General features: G+C 38.2%; 1 protein-coding gene across 1 annotated transcript; it reads right to left on the bottom strand.

Annotated features, from left to right (window-relative positions):
• Positions 1–216: 216 nt before the first annotated feature.
• Positions 217–13,983, bottom strand: LOC133524097 (uncharacterized). The gene is made up of 5 exons (XM_061859942.1): positions 13,657–13,983; positions 12,911–13,058; positions 7,886–8,040; positions 2,953–3,103; positions 217–2,632 (listed from the first exon to the last, which is right to left on the bottom strand). The coding sequence occupies exons 1-5, from the start codon at positions 13,770–13,772 to the stop codon at positions 2,495–2,497; spliced, it is 708 nt and encodes a 235-aa protein (XP_061715926.1). The 5' UTR covers positions 13,773–13,983; the 3' UTR covers positions 217–2,494.
• Between the last annotated feature and the right edge of the window lie 2,480 nt (positions 13,984–16,463).

The following is a 16,463-nucleotide window of genomic DNA, read 5'->3' as shown; positions in this document are numbered from 1 at the left end:
AATTTGCATCCACGAAATGTTTATTCTACTTATAGTTTACACATTTTTGTGCTTAAAAAATGCAATTTGGCTAAAAGCGTCCATCGCAAAGGAGGGGGAGGGGGGGGGGGGTTCTAGAGTTGACCAAGTTGTACGGATTAATCAATTCCTTATTCTTTCACTGATATGTATTAAATTTGTTAAATATCAAAAAGTGGCGCCATCTTACCGGCCTTCGGCTAAAGTTAGTGGCGCCATCGCTCGAAACGATGCCGCCATACCTTTGGCCTATGACCTATTAGATGGCGCCACTTTATGATATTTAACAAATTTAACACATATCAGTAAAAGATTAAGGATCAAAGTCAAATGGCGTTCTAGAAGTTTTAATCATGTGTCGAAAGATGGCAGTAAATTTACTGTGGCTATAAATTTTGTGACAATCCAATCCACCTCTATTTCAAATTGTCTTTGGTGTAATCACAGATTCATTTTTAGTAAAAACGGATCACGCTAAGTTTTCATACCAAGTGCTACGTTATGGCGCTCCTATACTATAATGTATTGTATTGTTACTGTCAAGTAGGTGTAAAGTTAGCGTGGCCAGAGTCTATTAAGGAGTGTCACTCTAGTCTTTTGAGCGACGGCGTCTAGTCAGCGCTATGGAAAACGGCGTCGCTGCGCAGTTGCGCCAACGTTGCGTCGAGCAGCAGCCATACAGTTGACTAGACTCCGACGCCCGGGAGACTACCTAGTTGGTTACTAAGTTCTGTTACTCTTTTTGCAACCTCTTTAATTCCGTTAAAACAAATGCTACCGAAAAAATAAAAAAATGACATAATATGGTGGATTTGTGAGTTATAATAAAATTATATCTTCTTCCTCGCGTTGTCCCGGCATTTTGCCATGGGAGCCTGGGGTCCGCTTGACAACTAATCCCAAGATTTGGAGTAGGCACTAATTTTTACGAAAGCGACTGCCCTTCCAACCCAGAGTTATAATTATATACCACACATAACGCTTATCTCGTCGTATCTATAATGAATTGGGGCCTAAAAGAGAATCTTATCGCAGTAATTGCGTTGCACAAATGTGGGCACCCGCCAAACATGATTTTGAAGTTGCTTGAAAACCTAAAAATCAACAAACAATTTGTTTATCACACAATTAATAGATACAATAGTACTCAGAGCTTCGATGACCGCAAGAGGTCTGGAAGACCACGCACCGTTCGGACCCCAGCTCTAATAAAGGCAGAGAAGGCGAGAATTGCAAGAAACCCCGTCCGGAAGCAAAAGTTGTTGGCAATACACATGTCTGTGAAGAGAAGCTCCCTAAAAAAAGTTATCAATATAATGGATGATAGTTATCAATATGATTAGACATGACAATCGTGCGTGCCACTATTGATGACTGGCCTCGTCGTTTGAGGGCCTGTGTCAAGGCCAGAGGAGGCCATTTTTAATGATATTGTCATATGTAATTCCTGATTTTGTGTACTTCATTCTAATATATAGTTTATTCAACTTTAAACTTTAATCTAGGTAAAGATTATTGCAGTAACAGAATTTAGTAACCAACTAGGTAGTGTGGGGTGGCCCTTAGATATTCGTGCTTCGAACTTGACAGCTATTGTAGACGACGCTAATGGCACTATACGGTTCCGTAAATGTGGTCATGTTTGACAATTACACAAAGCGCCGTACAGCGTAAATCCGTTTAAGTTGCCAACCTTTTTTTTTAGACCTTACATCTTTTCACAATCAATAACTCTTTGATATAGTGTTTGTCGTCACGGTGTTAAAAACCTGAGATAAATAAAACATGAAGACCTACAACATCTACATATAATGCGTTCGCGTTAAGAATGTAGCGGAAATCGTTCCTAATTAGAAACAATTTGACTGGTTACGAGCATCGCTAAGCCGGCGGACAATGATGATTTGCCTGAAGTCTTATCGCTTACGAACTATGTATCAAATCGCGTTCATCCAAAATTCAAGTTATTGATAGATGGCGTCACTTACACAGCAGGTCAGAACCGTCCATTTTGTTCGACGCTTCCGTAGCGCCATCTATTAAACGAAAGTTGAGTTTAATTACATTTTAGTCACAAACTTTTTTAAGCATTTATCCCACTGCTGCTAAATGATGTACAGACTTGAGCAAGTACAGGCTCCCCGCCACCATAACTAGCGCGGCAGCGCCCGCAACCAGTTCGTGTATATTACATTAGAAAAAAGGTAAACAATCTTAAAGGAAAACACTTTTTAAAAATCTGTGACTATTTATTACTTATGAAAGTAACAGAATGTAAATGATCGTATATGTTTTCTAATTGTTACATATTTGCCGTGACTTATTTTTCAAAAGTGTTTTTCAATAAACAGACACGTCTAAATCGCTTACCTTATTTCTAACGCAAAAAAATAGTACTGCGTGTTGCCTACCGGCACCTCCCATATCAGGGTTAACTGGAATTACATTTTAGCCGAAAACTTTATTGACATTAACCTCACTGCCGCTTATACTGGTGTACAGACTTGAGCAAGTACAGGCTCCCCGCGACCACGACGAGCGCGGTGGCGCCGGCGACCGCGTAGTAGTACTGCGTGTTGCCCACCGGCACCTCCCATATCAGGGTGTCCGTTAGCTGAAATTAAACATTTATTTTTATGATTGATTAATATTTTATTACTTTATTGATATTGTGATAGTTATTTTCTCATATTTTTGCTTTTGTATTGACTTAGCTTTGGCGTGAAGTGTCAATGTACATATTTATGTTTCCGATTCAGACCACAAGATGGCAGACCCTCCAATGCGGACGGTCCCTATAAGTCTAGTAGTTGAGGTGGTCTGTGTGCTTCACCCTGCTTTACGATTTCTTTGTCCATCACCATGTTTTTTAATCAAAACTTTATAAAAAAAATGTTATGGCGCGAGGTTCGCATATTGTTCCAAAGGCCTTACCACGGTGTATGGGAGCTCCTTGTAGCTGTTCCAGCAGTTTTTCGGCTCGTCTTCGCAGGTGAAGATCATAGGCGTCGTCGGCCCGTCGCAGCGCAGAAGTTCGGGACAGTACAGGTGTACCCTGGGAGGGTAGATCTCGTTTCGAGCCATACTATAAAAAAGAAGTACCTAATCTATCATAAATGGTAGTTTACTGATTATTTCAAAAAATTCCAGTCAGCGAGAAAAATGTGTTATTTCAGCAGTTGACAACATATCCTATCTTTTAAAAACTGACCAAGGCCAAGAGTAAGATTCCAGAATATCCGCAAATCAAAGAAAAAACGAGACAGGATATTTTGTAAATAAGTTAATCAATTATCACGTTATCTTTCGTAAAATACGATATTAATCCATGAAGTTGTAGCTAATGTGGAGGGTGCTCCCACTTTTGCCATACGAAATTGAACCTTATCACCGAGTTAGGAAGGTGTTTGTACCAAACTAGAGAAAATGTGCTCAATCTGCCTAGGTATACATTCGTGACTCGCACACATTGAAACCGTCCGCCATTGCAGTGTCATAGCTGTTCGTCAGTGGCGTGGCCTCTGTCAAATTGTTACTCTATGTTTGCTACTATAATATTTCTTTGCTGCTGGTTATACTCACTGTTGTGGGTAGTTATTATTTGTACATGGTACCCGCATTCATGGGAAATAAACAGTTGCTGTTTTACATTGACGTGTTTCATTACATGGTGGCAGCGGTGTTAGTTATTCTAAACGTTTTTATGCTGCAACAGTTAAAAATAAGTGCAAGTGCAGTGCCCAAACACCGTACGACCTCAGATAACTTGTTGTTGTGTGTACGATAGTGCTATTAGTGTAGTTAAAACATGGAACACGCCAGACCACCTCCGGAGTTAAATATGGAGGGCGGTCCCGCTACACGGGCTGATGCGTGGAAAAGGTGTATGAAATACAAATACAGAAACGAGTGTATGAAATACAAAAAAATGGTTCCGCGGCTAGCGATTCCGATGAACTTGAACCGTTTTATATGGACATGGTTTCCAGTTCGAGTGGTAGAGGGCGTTGGACGGAGACGCTGTTTTGTGAACACGGGTCTGAAATTTTTAAACTCGACTCGGGAGCAGACTGTAATGTTATGTCTTTTGATAGATTTATATCTCTAGGTTTCGACGTAAATATGTTGAAGACGCCGGAAGCATATTTTGAGTCGTACTCTAATCACGAAATTCCAATAAAAGGTATCTGTGACTTAGTATGGTGGTATAAGAATAAAAGTTATAACTTGCCATTTGCTATTGCTGATATGAAAGTTAAAAGCGTGTTGGGACGAGACTCATGTGAAGATATGGGTTTAGTAAAAAGAGTTAATACCATACAACTTGATGATTATTCAGATCTATTCACGGGTTTAGGGTGTCTGCCAGGTAAATACCATATTGTTGTAGATAAAACAGTGCCGCCGGTCATAAGCGCTACTAGAAAAATCCCATTAGGCCTGAGAGATCGATTGTCTGATGAACTCAAAAACATGGAACGGATGGGGGTAATTAGGCGAGTAACGCATCCTACTCAATGGGTGCACCCCCTAGTTTTAGTCGCAAAAAAGAACGGCGGCATACGCATATGTCTTGATCCGCGCGAGCTAAACGTGGCGGTACGGCGCGCGCACTACCAGCTGCCCTCGCTCACCGAGCTGGCCACGCGCTTGCGCGGCGCCACCTACTTCTCGGTGCTGGATGCCAACTCGGGCTTCTGGGTCGTACAGCTGGACGACGAGAGCGCCGACCTATGTACGTTTGCCACACCATTCGGTAGATGGCAGTTTTTACGTTTACCTTTTGGTATTAATTGTGCTAGTGAAGTGTTTCATGGTAAGATGCGGCAACTTTTGGAAGATTTAGAGGGAGTAGATAGCTTTATCGATGACATAATCGTATGGGGAAAAACTAGGCGCGAGCATGACGAGAGGCTAGGCGCGCTTTTGAATAGAGCTAGAGAGATTAATCTTAAATTTAATAAGCAGAAATGTAAAATAGGGGTACGGTCAGTAACGTATTTAGGGCATATTTTCGACGCAAACGGAATGCGGCCCGACGATAACAAGATTAGGGCAATTAAAGAGATGCCGACGCCACACGACAGGAAAAGTTTGGAAAGATTTTTGGGGGCAGTGAATTACCTATCTAAATTCATTCCAAACCATTCACAACGTGCGGCACCGTTAACAAATTTGCTAAAAAAAGATAATGACTGGCGATGGGAGCAGAGCGAGCAAAAGGCATTCGAAGATTTAAAAGCAGTCGTGTGTGGGGCGGGGGTATTGGCTCTGTACGATGTGGAAGCGCCGGTGCTGCTGTCGGTAGACTCGTCGCGCGACGCCCTGGGCGCGGTGATCATGCAGGGCGGGCGGCCGGTGGAGTTCGCTTCGCGCACGCTCACCGACGCGCAGCGCCGTTACGCACAGGTGGAGAAAGAGCTTCTGGCGATAGTGTTTGCGTGCGAGCGCTTTCATCAGTACATTTTCGGTAAGGAAAAGGTAGTGGTAGAATCAGACCATAAACCCCTGGAGAGTATCTTTAAAAAGCCGTTAATGTCTGTCCCAGCACGCTTGCAGCGCATGTTACTGCGATTACAGCACTATGACTTACATGTCACGTATAAACCAGGAAAATACATGTATATTCCAGATACCTTGTCTCGTGCCTCGCTGCCGGATCTTTACAGTGACGATGTGCATAAAAACAATATATGTCAGGTAAAATTAATCGTGGATAGCTTACCAATGTCTAATAACAAACTTTCACATATTAAAAAAGAAACTAAACGTGACTCTGATTTTTTAAAATTGAGCGAATACATAAATAAAGGTTGGCCAGATCACAAATCTGAGGTTGTGAGTGAATTAAAATTGTACTGGTCATTTAGAGAAGATCTATTTATAGTGGATGGAGTAATATTTAAAAGCAACTTAGTGTTAGTACCGCGAGTGCTAAGAGCGGAAATGCTCGAAATTATCCACGAGGGTCACATGGGTATAGACCGGTGCAAGCGGCGCGCGAGGCAGGTCGTGTTCTGGCCTGGCATCACGCAGGATATCGAGGCGTTCGTGAAGCGCTGCCGCACCTGTCAGGAGAGTTTAAACGCTCCCGCGAGAGAGCCACTGATCCCAGTTGAGATTCCTGAGCTGCCATGGCAAAAAATCGGATCCGACATATTTGAGTTAAAAAAGAAATACTTTTTAATAATAGTAGACTACTACTCTAACTATATAGAAGTATGTAATTTGCCAAATATAACATCTAACGTAGTAATACAAAGCATGAAAGAGGTTTTCTCGCGCCATGGTATCCCAGAAACCCTAATTAGTGACAACGGAACGCAATACAGCAGTCGGGAATTTAAAATGTTTGCTAGACAATGGGGGTTTAATCATGTCACGTCGTCACCGAACTATGCTCAGTCGAACGGTAAGAGCGAACGTGCAGTGCAGACAATAAAATCTCTTCTTAAGAAAGCGATTAATACAAACGGGGATTTTTATTTAGCCTTATTAAACTATCGTAATACTCCTAGGGATGGTTTAAGCTCTCCTGCACAGCTTCTGATGGGTCGTCAACTTAAATGTAAGCTCCCGGTGCACCCTAGGTTATTAACCCCGCGGCCAATTGACTCATCAGAACATTCGACAATGTTGCGTAATCAAATAAAAACAAAAGAATATTTCGATAAACACACAAGGGTACTTTCTTCGTTAAAGGCAGGCGATGAAGTTGTATGTATAGACGGAAAGGCGAGAACTCGAGCAACCGTTGTAGGTAACGCCGAAACGCCCCGATCATACATAATAGAAAATAAGTTAGGTGGTAGGTTTAGGCGCAATCGACGCCATTTAATTAAGTGCGAAACTAGTACTAACGCACCGTCCTCGGATTCGATGCAGCCAGCGCCAGCTGATGCCGACGACGAGTTCAAGGACGCGTGCGAAGAAGTAGGTCAAACAAGAGAATGTAAAACTGAACCTAATGTCGTAAACAATAAGGTTGATAGCGGCAGCAGGCCTTCTGTTATAATGACTCGTAGTCGAGCCAAACTTATTAATCAAAAATAATTTTAACTAGCTTAAATCTACATTTATATTATATTAGATATTTACAAATAAATAAAAAACAGTTCATTTTATTTTCTTTTCAATTATAATACAAGGGGTAACTGAGTCTTGTTAGTAAACATGTTTCGATCGCATGTTATATATGTACTTACTTATTATTATTCTGAAAGTCAGTAATATCAGATGACATTTTTTTTGTGTGTGTAAAGTATTATAAGTATTGTACCTATATCTACCTATATGGGGAAACCATGTCATGTTGCACATAATTATGTAAAGGAGTATTAGGTATTATGTATGTCATATCTTTGGGTATCAACAAAGATCTAACATGCTGATAAAACAACAAAACAAGTGAATAGTTGCCTTCCTACGAATACCATTTAAGTATTTACCATGGAAGTCTCACTTACTTGATGATCTGTAACCCTTATTACTATGAAATAAGGTCTTTTCATGATCGTTTAAGAGTGTTCTCGTATGTAAGTAGGAAACCTTGTAAACTAGACGGATAAGTATTGAATATAAATATTTTTATGTAACGATATTTTAAGGGGAAGGAGGTTGTTGTAGTCAAGTTTTAGAAATGTAATTTCTTATTTAGGTTTTATAAGACTACTCCTATCTACTTGTGTTCATGCCTAGGTTTATGAAAATAATGTAAAGTTGGATACTTATATTGTATAACTTTTTGGTGTTGGGTTTTATTCCTTTTGGGGGAGATGTTGTGGGTAGTTATTATTTGTACATGGTACCCGCATTCATGGGAAATAAACAGTTGCTGTTTTACATTGACGTGTTTCATTACACTCACCCTCCTCCAGAAGTCGCTTGATGGTACCGAGCATGGACCGGTAGCCAGAGATGTGCCTGGTCATCTGTGACCCGACCCATGATATGCAGGTTGCTCGGGTTCGACTGGTCTGCCGGCAGCTCTATGTTGATTACGTTTTGTGATACCACAAATAGCTGGAAAGTTAAATAGTGTACATATTATATCTGACTATGAGAGTAGTAAATTATATATTAGAATACAAAAAGAATACTGAGAATCTACTTAAGATTAAGATTGATTACAGTTTTCTTATCTTCTGAAATTTTATTAAGAAAAAATAAATTAATAAATATTATAGGACCATTTTACACAGTTGCACATACAGCTCAATCGGAATAGGATCAACCTCGAAATCTCTGGGACAGTCCTAAAATTTGGTATGTAGATAATTTAAAGGCCCCTTTTTCATGCCCACACCATTTGACATTTGGGGACCTCGAGGAATCGCAGCCATCTTGGAAAACGTGTACTATCCTGGAGAAATTCGCGCTTTACTCTAAATATACGTTGTTTATGAAACTATGGTGTAAGGCAACATTAAAGCTTATTAAATTCTACACAAATAAGTCCTGTATATCTTTGCGGAAAATATACATCTTGTTATAGAAAATAATTGCTGAACCCAGATTTAGCGCTTATACCCTTTCAGGGGATATTCTCTTAATAGGAAACTTGTAGGTATATGAATTCCACTTTTAATTAAACATTGTACGTAATAAAAAGAGAATCAGGACGACCACAAAAGCGATGGAGCGACAACATAGTAGCCACAGCCGGTCAAAGATGACTAAATAAGGCAAAGGACAGAGACGAATGGAACAAATTGGAGGAGGCCTTTACCCAATAAAAATATTCCCTTCAACTTTTAGTTTAAAATAAATAAACGTAAAATTAAGTTTAAATATACTAACCACTTAAAATAAGTTTAAAAAAGAAACATATATTAGTTAAAATAAGCTATCAATATTAATTGATTAATAGCATGTACCTAAATGATACCAAGTCTGTAAGTAGTTGATAAGAAAATAAAGAGACTTTTTATTATATTTATTATATGTAAATACTTAAATAAATATTTGGGGACAATCTTACACTGATCAACCTTGCCCCAATCTAAGCTAAGCTTGTACTATGGGTACTGGGCGACCATATACATGAACAAATATTTATGATAAACACACAAATAAATGCCTTTATTCAAATCCAGGACCTCGTGCTTTGTTGACAGGGTCACTGTCAACTAGGATAGGAGGATTGCACTGTACCCAGTTCGTTAAAATAATTTTGCTTTTTTACTGAACCTTTTAGTGTGCTTAGCTTTGTAAATTGAAAGTTAGAAACAAGTGGCTTTCTTGAAACATTGCTGATCTTAAAGCATTTCGTATGTGACACTGTTTGTTTAAAACTTTTAATAAGGCGTAGAAGTCAATATTTGACATGATAATATATTATTATTATCTTTATTTATCTTTCATCTTGACCTGACTGACCCTTGATCCAGCCACCCAGCGAGTATCTCTAGGTGTTGGTCGAGACTCTTCGCTATGAGACCGTTCACTGACAATCGGAACAATGATCGTCAAGTCAACATCCCACATGGTGGTTATCTTGTGAGCCAAATCTAGGTACTTGCTGGACTTGTCCCTCTCGGCTTTCACGAGATTCTCATCATGGGGATGGTGAAGTCGACGAGCACGGTTCGGCACTGCGATCGGTCTATCAGCAAAGATCGAGCCCAATAGAGCGCACATACGTCGGAAATCCCGATTTAGGCGGCCAAAAGTCAACTTTCTAAAAGTAGGCTTATCGCAAAACTAATTAGCTCTCGAAAAACACCACACTATCACGGATTTAATCCCACCCCATTACTACCCCTATCAGTTTCGCAGGTCATATACGAGGTTCTCGAAACTCGGTCATCACACTCGTTGCACACGCAGTTCATAGCACTCTTATCCGAAGCAAACATTTCTAAGTCATTATTTATTTTTGTGGAGTTTTTTTGTGAGTGAAAGTGATGGATATCAAAAATACAGGTAAGTTTCTTTTATTTTAATCTATTTTGAATTATAAATATTTATTTAATGATATATATATAACCCACTAAACATTACCCTTTTCGTAATTAAAATTTTGAGTAAATTTTGTATTCAATAGTGAATATACTATACTTCCGAGCTCGTCCGAGTAATTTTTTTTATGGCATTCTATAAAACAAGTCTTTATTTATATATCCTGAAAAAATTGGGGAGCACTTTTGAGCACTTTTTAAAATAACGAGTTTCAAAAAAAAAGCACGATATAACAAATTATTACGTTGTTTTTTTCAATACTGTTAAAATGGCTTTTCTGTTGTTATAGGTTCAGCAAATACCTCGGGTGTAAAAGTTGTGACTCGAAAATATCTGTTTGACAAGATGAATGAACCAAAATTCCAGTCAATAACAGAAAAATTTGACTTCTTGGAAAATTATCTCCTTATATGCTCAAGTGACGCAGACAAAGAAAAACAGGCTATGAAGCATACATTTTCACATTTTAAATCAGAATTTAAAAAGAAATGGACTAAATCACGTCGTATAGTGGAAAAATTTCTGACAACTAATGGATCTTGGTTGGAAGGAACATTTGAAATATCGATTAAAACTCATTGCAGGCGCGGTCGGCCGTCCAAATCGTTCAGTGAGTCTAGTGAAAGAACAAAACGCAGGAAAACTGATAACTTGCTCCACTGTAAATAGAGAAGTTATAGATCTAAAGTTAATTAAGCGGATTCGAATGAAACAGATCGCCTTACTCCGCAACAAGCACTGACTTAGCAGTACGAGAAAGAAAATTCGCGTTAAATCATTTCTGCAAGAAACTATGCAGCTATTGATTTCTGCTGAGCCACATATAGCGAGAGCTGCCGCAGCGCAGAGCGAGGAAAGCTTCCAAAGCAATAAAATGATTTGTCTTTAAGATACGATGATGATTAATATTGTTTTGTATGAACCTTTGTATACACTTAAACGTAATAGTATTAGATGAGAACCTATGTGTACTTATATGACTTTCTGTAATGTGTTACTTGTATACCTAAATATATATATAGCAGATATTATATTATTTACATATAATGGAAGATAATAAAATATATCAATACCCAACTTAACATTGTATTATTCATAAATATATAAAATATTTAAGCTAAGAGGAGCCCTGCAATGTGAAAAAAACTGAAATAACTGAAAAATGGCCATAATATAAATAATAATAATATTAATTATATAAAACTACATTTTCTTACTTCAAAATCGTGTTTAAAATGCAAAAATGTAATAAAATATTTTTGGCCGCCTACATCGTCATTTTCGACCTATGTGGAGCGTGGCACGACCATTTGCAAGAACTGGCGCAGGTGAGTACTTGTAGTACGGCTCTTCGCGGTCCACAAGGTCGTATAGCGGAGCAAGTTGATGGTGAGTAATTCTGGCTACGAGATTATGTCTCAGCAAGTACTCGCCGTTAGCAAAATGGGAACAACCAGAGATGATATGCCTGAGTGACTCTCTCGGACGGTGGCATGCCCGACAAATGTCGACCGTACCGTCATTCAGGATGTTTCTGATAGTTGTTCGTCATTATAACTTCGTCCGCAATTGCACAGACAAAATCCTCGGTTCTCCTAAGAGGTCCCCGAATCGTAACCAGTTCACCAACGCGAGCAGGTCCACGTCGGATCCCGTGAGGGCCTTGTAGAACTGTCCGTGTAGCACCGTACTTTCCCATGCCGCCTTGCGGTCCGCACTTAGTACCACTGGTTTGTGCCAGGGCTATTATTATTAGCAGTTATGTAACGTTATATAAAAAAAAAAAAAAAACATTTATTCTGGTAAAAAAAACCCTGATTTTACAATTTTGTTTTCTTCTGCCAAACTGTAAGACAGTTTGTTGGCAGAGGAAACTCCCTTAAATACAGATGGGTTAGCTTATTGCCTAGTTAATTAATAAGTAAGTACGGAAAAAAAAGTACGGATAAAAAGTTATATAACGTTACATAACTGCATACATACATATGTATTATTATTATTTATGAATGCACAGGCAGCTTATAGCTGATACGTGCACATCAATGTCCTGCACTTGTGTTTTGTCCATTTATAAAATGTTTGTCGAGTATGTTTTTAAAAGAGTTCATTGAGGGTGCAATGATTGCGGATTCGGGCAAACTGTTTCATGCTTTCACAACATTAGACAGGAAGTGTCGTCTAGGGTTCCTACTACTCTGCGTCCATGTCAGCTTCAGAGAATGTCCTCTCAGTCTGTCACACATATTCCGAGTGAAAATATCACTCAATGCGGGTACATTGTAATGTTCTGTAAGTATTTTGTATGTTTCTATTAAGTCACCGCATTGCCTTCTCTGCTCCAAGGTTGTCAAGCCGAATTCCTGTAGCCTATCCTCATATGGTTGGTTGCGAAGAAATGGAATAAGATTAATGTAAGACAAATTAGCTTTAAATTTGACAGTATATAATACAAATTTGTACAGGTTATTAAGGTAGGTGCCATACGCGTCACATCCCCAACCAAGTAGACCTTTCTGTGGAATGCTTCACATATCTTAAAGCTCTTGCGTTTCTTACACATATTAATGGGTCTAACACAATTAAATTTAATTGTTTTACCTTTTATCCAATCTGATGTTTCAGCCAGGTGGCACTAGCTGACAAGCCAGCCTACAGATAGTGCAACCTAGCTGAAATCTCGGATAAAAGGTAAAATAATGAAATTTAATATGTTAGACCCCTTAATGATATTAAATATAATATTAAATTATAATTCATTTATCCAAATGCTATAAGTTTACATAGTCATTTACTTATTTTACCAAATATTATGCACATAAAGCAACCTCTACCTTATTTGCCCTCTTCAAATCCCCAGCTTATATTCTAGCATAATATAATCTTGCAGTTTCCAATGAGGCTTGTCTTATACTACTTCATAGTAACCTTTTACCTTATTCGCCTGCTTCAATTCCTCTAGCTCATCAGGGTTAGCAAATACTCCGGCTGGCAGTTCCTGATGCAAACCCACAACACAGCCTAACAGTTCCCGACGAGGCTTGTCTTCATCTGCGTTGAATACTATTTCATATGTTATATTCCTGAAATAATTTATTTTTAGTTGGCAATGTTGACATTTCAACAGTTTAAGCGCACAGAGGTAATTCCAGGAGACTGCAATGTCAGTAACCAATTCTTTTATGTGTTCTTACATTATTTAAGCAGGCTATGCCAGACATACAGACACTTAAATTTGCTTATTTAATGTAAGAACACATGAAAAAATTGGTAACTGACTTTACAGTCTCGTGGGATTACCCACAGTTGTTTTATGAGATAAGCGCAGTGTTGAATGCATGCATCAATGGAATGTAGGAAAAACGATAATGCGCTTACTGCTTCTGTTCATCACACAAATAAATGCCCAATGGCTTCATAGGCAGAGTCACTACCCACTAGGCTAGACCATCCTCTGTATGTCACAAATATATATCAAAGTTAATCAAGCCTGTCGGGCTTTCCCACAGGGCTTTTACAATGAGTTAAAATAAATAATAATCGGGTTTTATTGGCAGGTATGACATTTTCATAGAAATCAACTTATATCACACAATTAAATACATCTTAGAACTCTTCAACTCCGGTCATGAAATAAGTTTAAGACTCCTTATAATGTAAGTATTAATTTACGAGTTATACCTGTGAAATCCCTCATTACGAAGCGTTTGTGTGAGTCTCACGTTAAAATCACAAGACAATTTCGTGGACGAAACCACAATAAGACATGATAGCACAGAAATAATACTTTTCAACATTGTTATGCCAATCACCGGCGTATAAGTTTATTCGCGTATTACTTATAGTATACGTAATGGAATGATGATTTGACGATTTTGTGATATTTTTTTAGGATTAATTGTAGAAAATTTAACCCACATTCACAGTAAACTATCGGTAAACAATAAAACGTTTAGATTATGTTGAAATGTCAGTATAGCTAAAAATCACAAAAAATTCGCAGTGCTGCCAGGTTAGCGGAAGAGAATTATCGTGTTTGAGTGTCAAAATTAACGTACCGATGAAAAAATATCGTACGCCTATCAAAAAGGCACTACTCTAAAAATTTCTTGCAAAATAAGCTTACATATCCAATGTATAATCAAACAAAAACGCAATTTTCGTCTAAATTGCGCAAAAATCTGTTTTATATTTGTGTATTTTTGTGATAGATCCTAACGATTAACAGGAAATTTCGACATTTTTTACGTAAATCAAGGAGCCGAACACCCAAAAGGTGCTAATTGTAGCCTATTTCTCAAGGAAAGTGTCATAATTTGCTTCCATTTTTGGTGGCATCGTCTAAGGGCTGAAATTATCGTACATTTGTGTACAACGCTCTTTGGAACGTACAACGTACCGGAGCCCAAATTATCGTATGTGTACGACAATTATTGTACGCCTGGCAACACTGAAAATTCGTAAATTGATACTTGCCAGTGACACTGACATATTAAAAATGTTGCTAGTTTAGAAAAAGAATCAATCGAACATATAATATTCTTAAGAGCGCTATTACGTTTCAGCGTTGAGTGAGTTTAGGTATAATATTGTTATAGCAAAGAGACTTGGACATAGATCTAAAAAAGTAAGGATAAGCCCATGCGAACAATTCCGACCGAAAAATCTCGTTAAGCAAAACAGAGCGCCAACTGTTATATACTGCGTAAACTACGTGGCCGATGTTCAGAGCAAAGATACAATCAAGTCTCTTTGAGCCAGAGATATACGCGAAAGTATATTGCACTCTCGCCTCCAAAAAACGTGTCTAGACTAATGGCTCAAGGGAGACCTTAAGTGCCAATTACATCCACACTTTATCAGGCCTGATATCAGACCCGATTTCGAGGCCGAGAAAGAATATTTTTCCGTTTCACCATTATCAGCAAATCGTTTTCAATATTTGAAATGTAAAAAAATGGTTCGTATGCAAAAAAAAAACAAACATTGAACATTTTTGGCAATTAGGGATAAAGTATTGTTTACATTTCAAATATCGTTAACGATGTGCTGATATTCCGTAAAACAGAGAACGATTATCAGGTCCGAAATCGGGACTGATTTCGGGCCCGTTATCGAGAAGTGTGGATGTAATTGGCGCTTTAGTCCCTTCTTCTTTAGCGTGGCGATGAAGTGACAATTGAATTAAACAAGCCATGCTACTATTTTTATTAATATAAATGTCATTATTATACATTTTGCCGTACTTCATTATGACCTTCTGTGGGCATTGGCGGAGCACCTCGACTCTCCTCTCACTCGCTACTGGGTTGAAGTGGTGATGGGCAGGGCCAAGTAGAGCAGATTGTTTGCCTTGCTTGCCCCTGTCAATTGATATTATATTATTATATCTTGTATTTAGTTTCAATTTTTTCCATTAAGTATTTTATTTTTTGTATTGTTCAACTAACATAGATAGTCATTAAGATACTCTGTATCTAACAAGCTATGGATCAACTTGATCTGAAATAAATAATTTATTTATTTATTAACTTTACTTAAGAATATTAAGTAGGAATAAGTGGGAGTTAAAACATATTAAAATGTGTTAGATAAATAAATTATTTTTCAAAATTCAAAAATTTATTCCGCAAGTAGGCTTCAAGAGCTCATTTACAAGTCAATACAATATTTATAGTAACAGCATATAGTGACATGAAAAATACATAATAACATTTATAAATACAACAGCCAATACCTGGGTAAACATTACATTATAATAATCTTTAAAATCTTCTTTAATTACATACAAAATACTTCCCAACCAAAGAAGCTTGATTTTCACTAAATGTCAACATTTACAAGGACTTTTCTTCTTAAGTGAGTCAATAAACTAGCCTAACCTATCTAACCAATAAAAATTACATTTATTTTAATAAATGTGGTAATAGCAGAGGTCTCTCTCGAACTATCTCGCTCGGCACGATTTATGGAGGCGAGAGTGCAGTCTACTTTAATATGTGTCTGTGTATGTGTACTGCCGCACCGCGCCGTGCAAAGTAATAATAATAATAATAAATATTCAGTAACTTAAAGTAGACATATAATTATATTAGATTTTTCTGTAATAATTTTTACACAATTTCACAGCACAATTACGGATTCTTAAAATTATACGTGACGCGTTTCCACTGCGCAGTTCGCCAGACGACTGAGCGCAGCGGTATGTAACTAAATGCAATTTTGACACCCGTGTATTGCCCCCATTCGTAGTGCTCGTAAGGCCAGTCTTTACGAAGTAATATGTATGTCTATGCCTACCTAGTTCTCTAATTCTCATAGTACTTACGTTCGCCGGGCACGCCTATCTTTAATTAATTTACAAAGTAGCCAAACCCCAATTAGATGAATTGGCCGGTGGGCTGGAGTCACGAGTCTATAGCTTTGAGTATCTAAGAAGTTAGCGAGCTGGGGTGACCACGTTTTTATTTACGCCATTTATAAATATC

The sequence above is a fragment of the Cydia pomonella genome, chromosome 13 (genome assembly GCF_033807575.1).
Source record: "Cydia pomonella isolate Wapato2018A chromosome 13, ilCydPomo1, whole genome shotgun sequence".
Classification (NCBI taxonomy): domain Eukaryota; kingdom Metazoa; phylum Arthropoda; class Insecta; order Lepidoptera; family Tortricidae; genus Cydia; species Cydia pomonella.
This window is presented reverse-complemented; position numbering and strand designations above follow the sequence as displayed.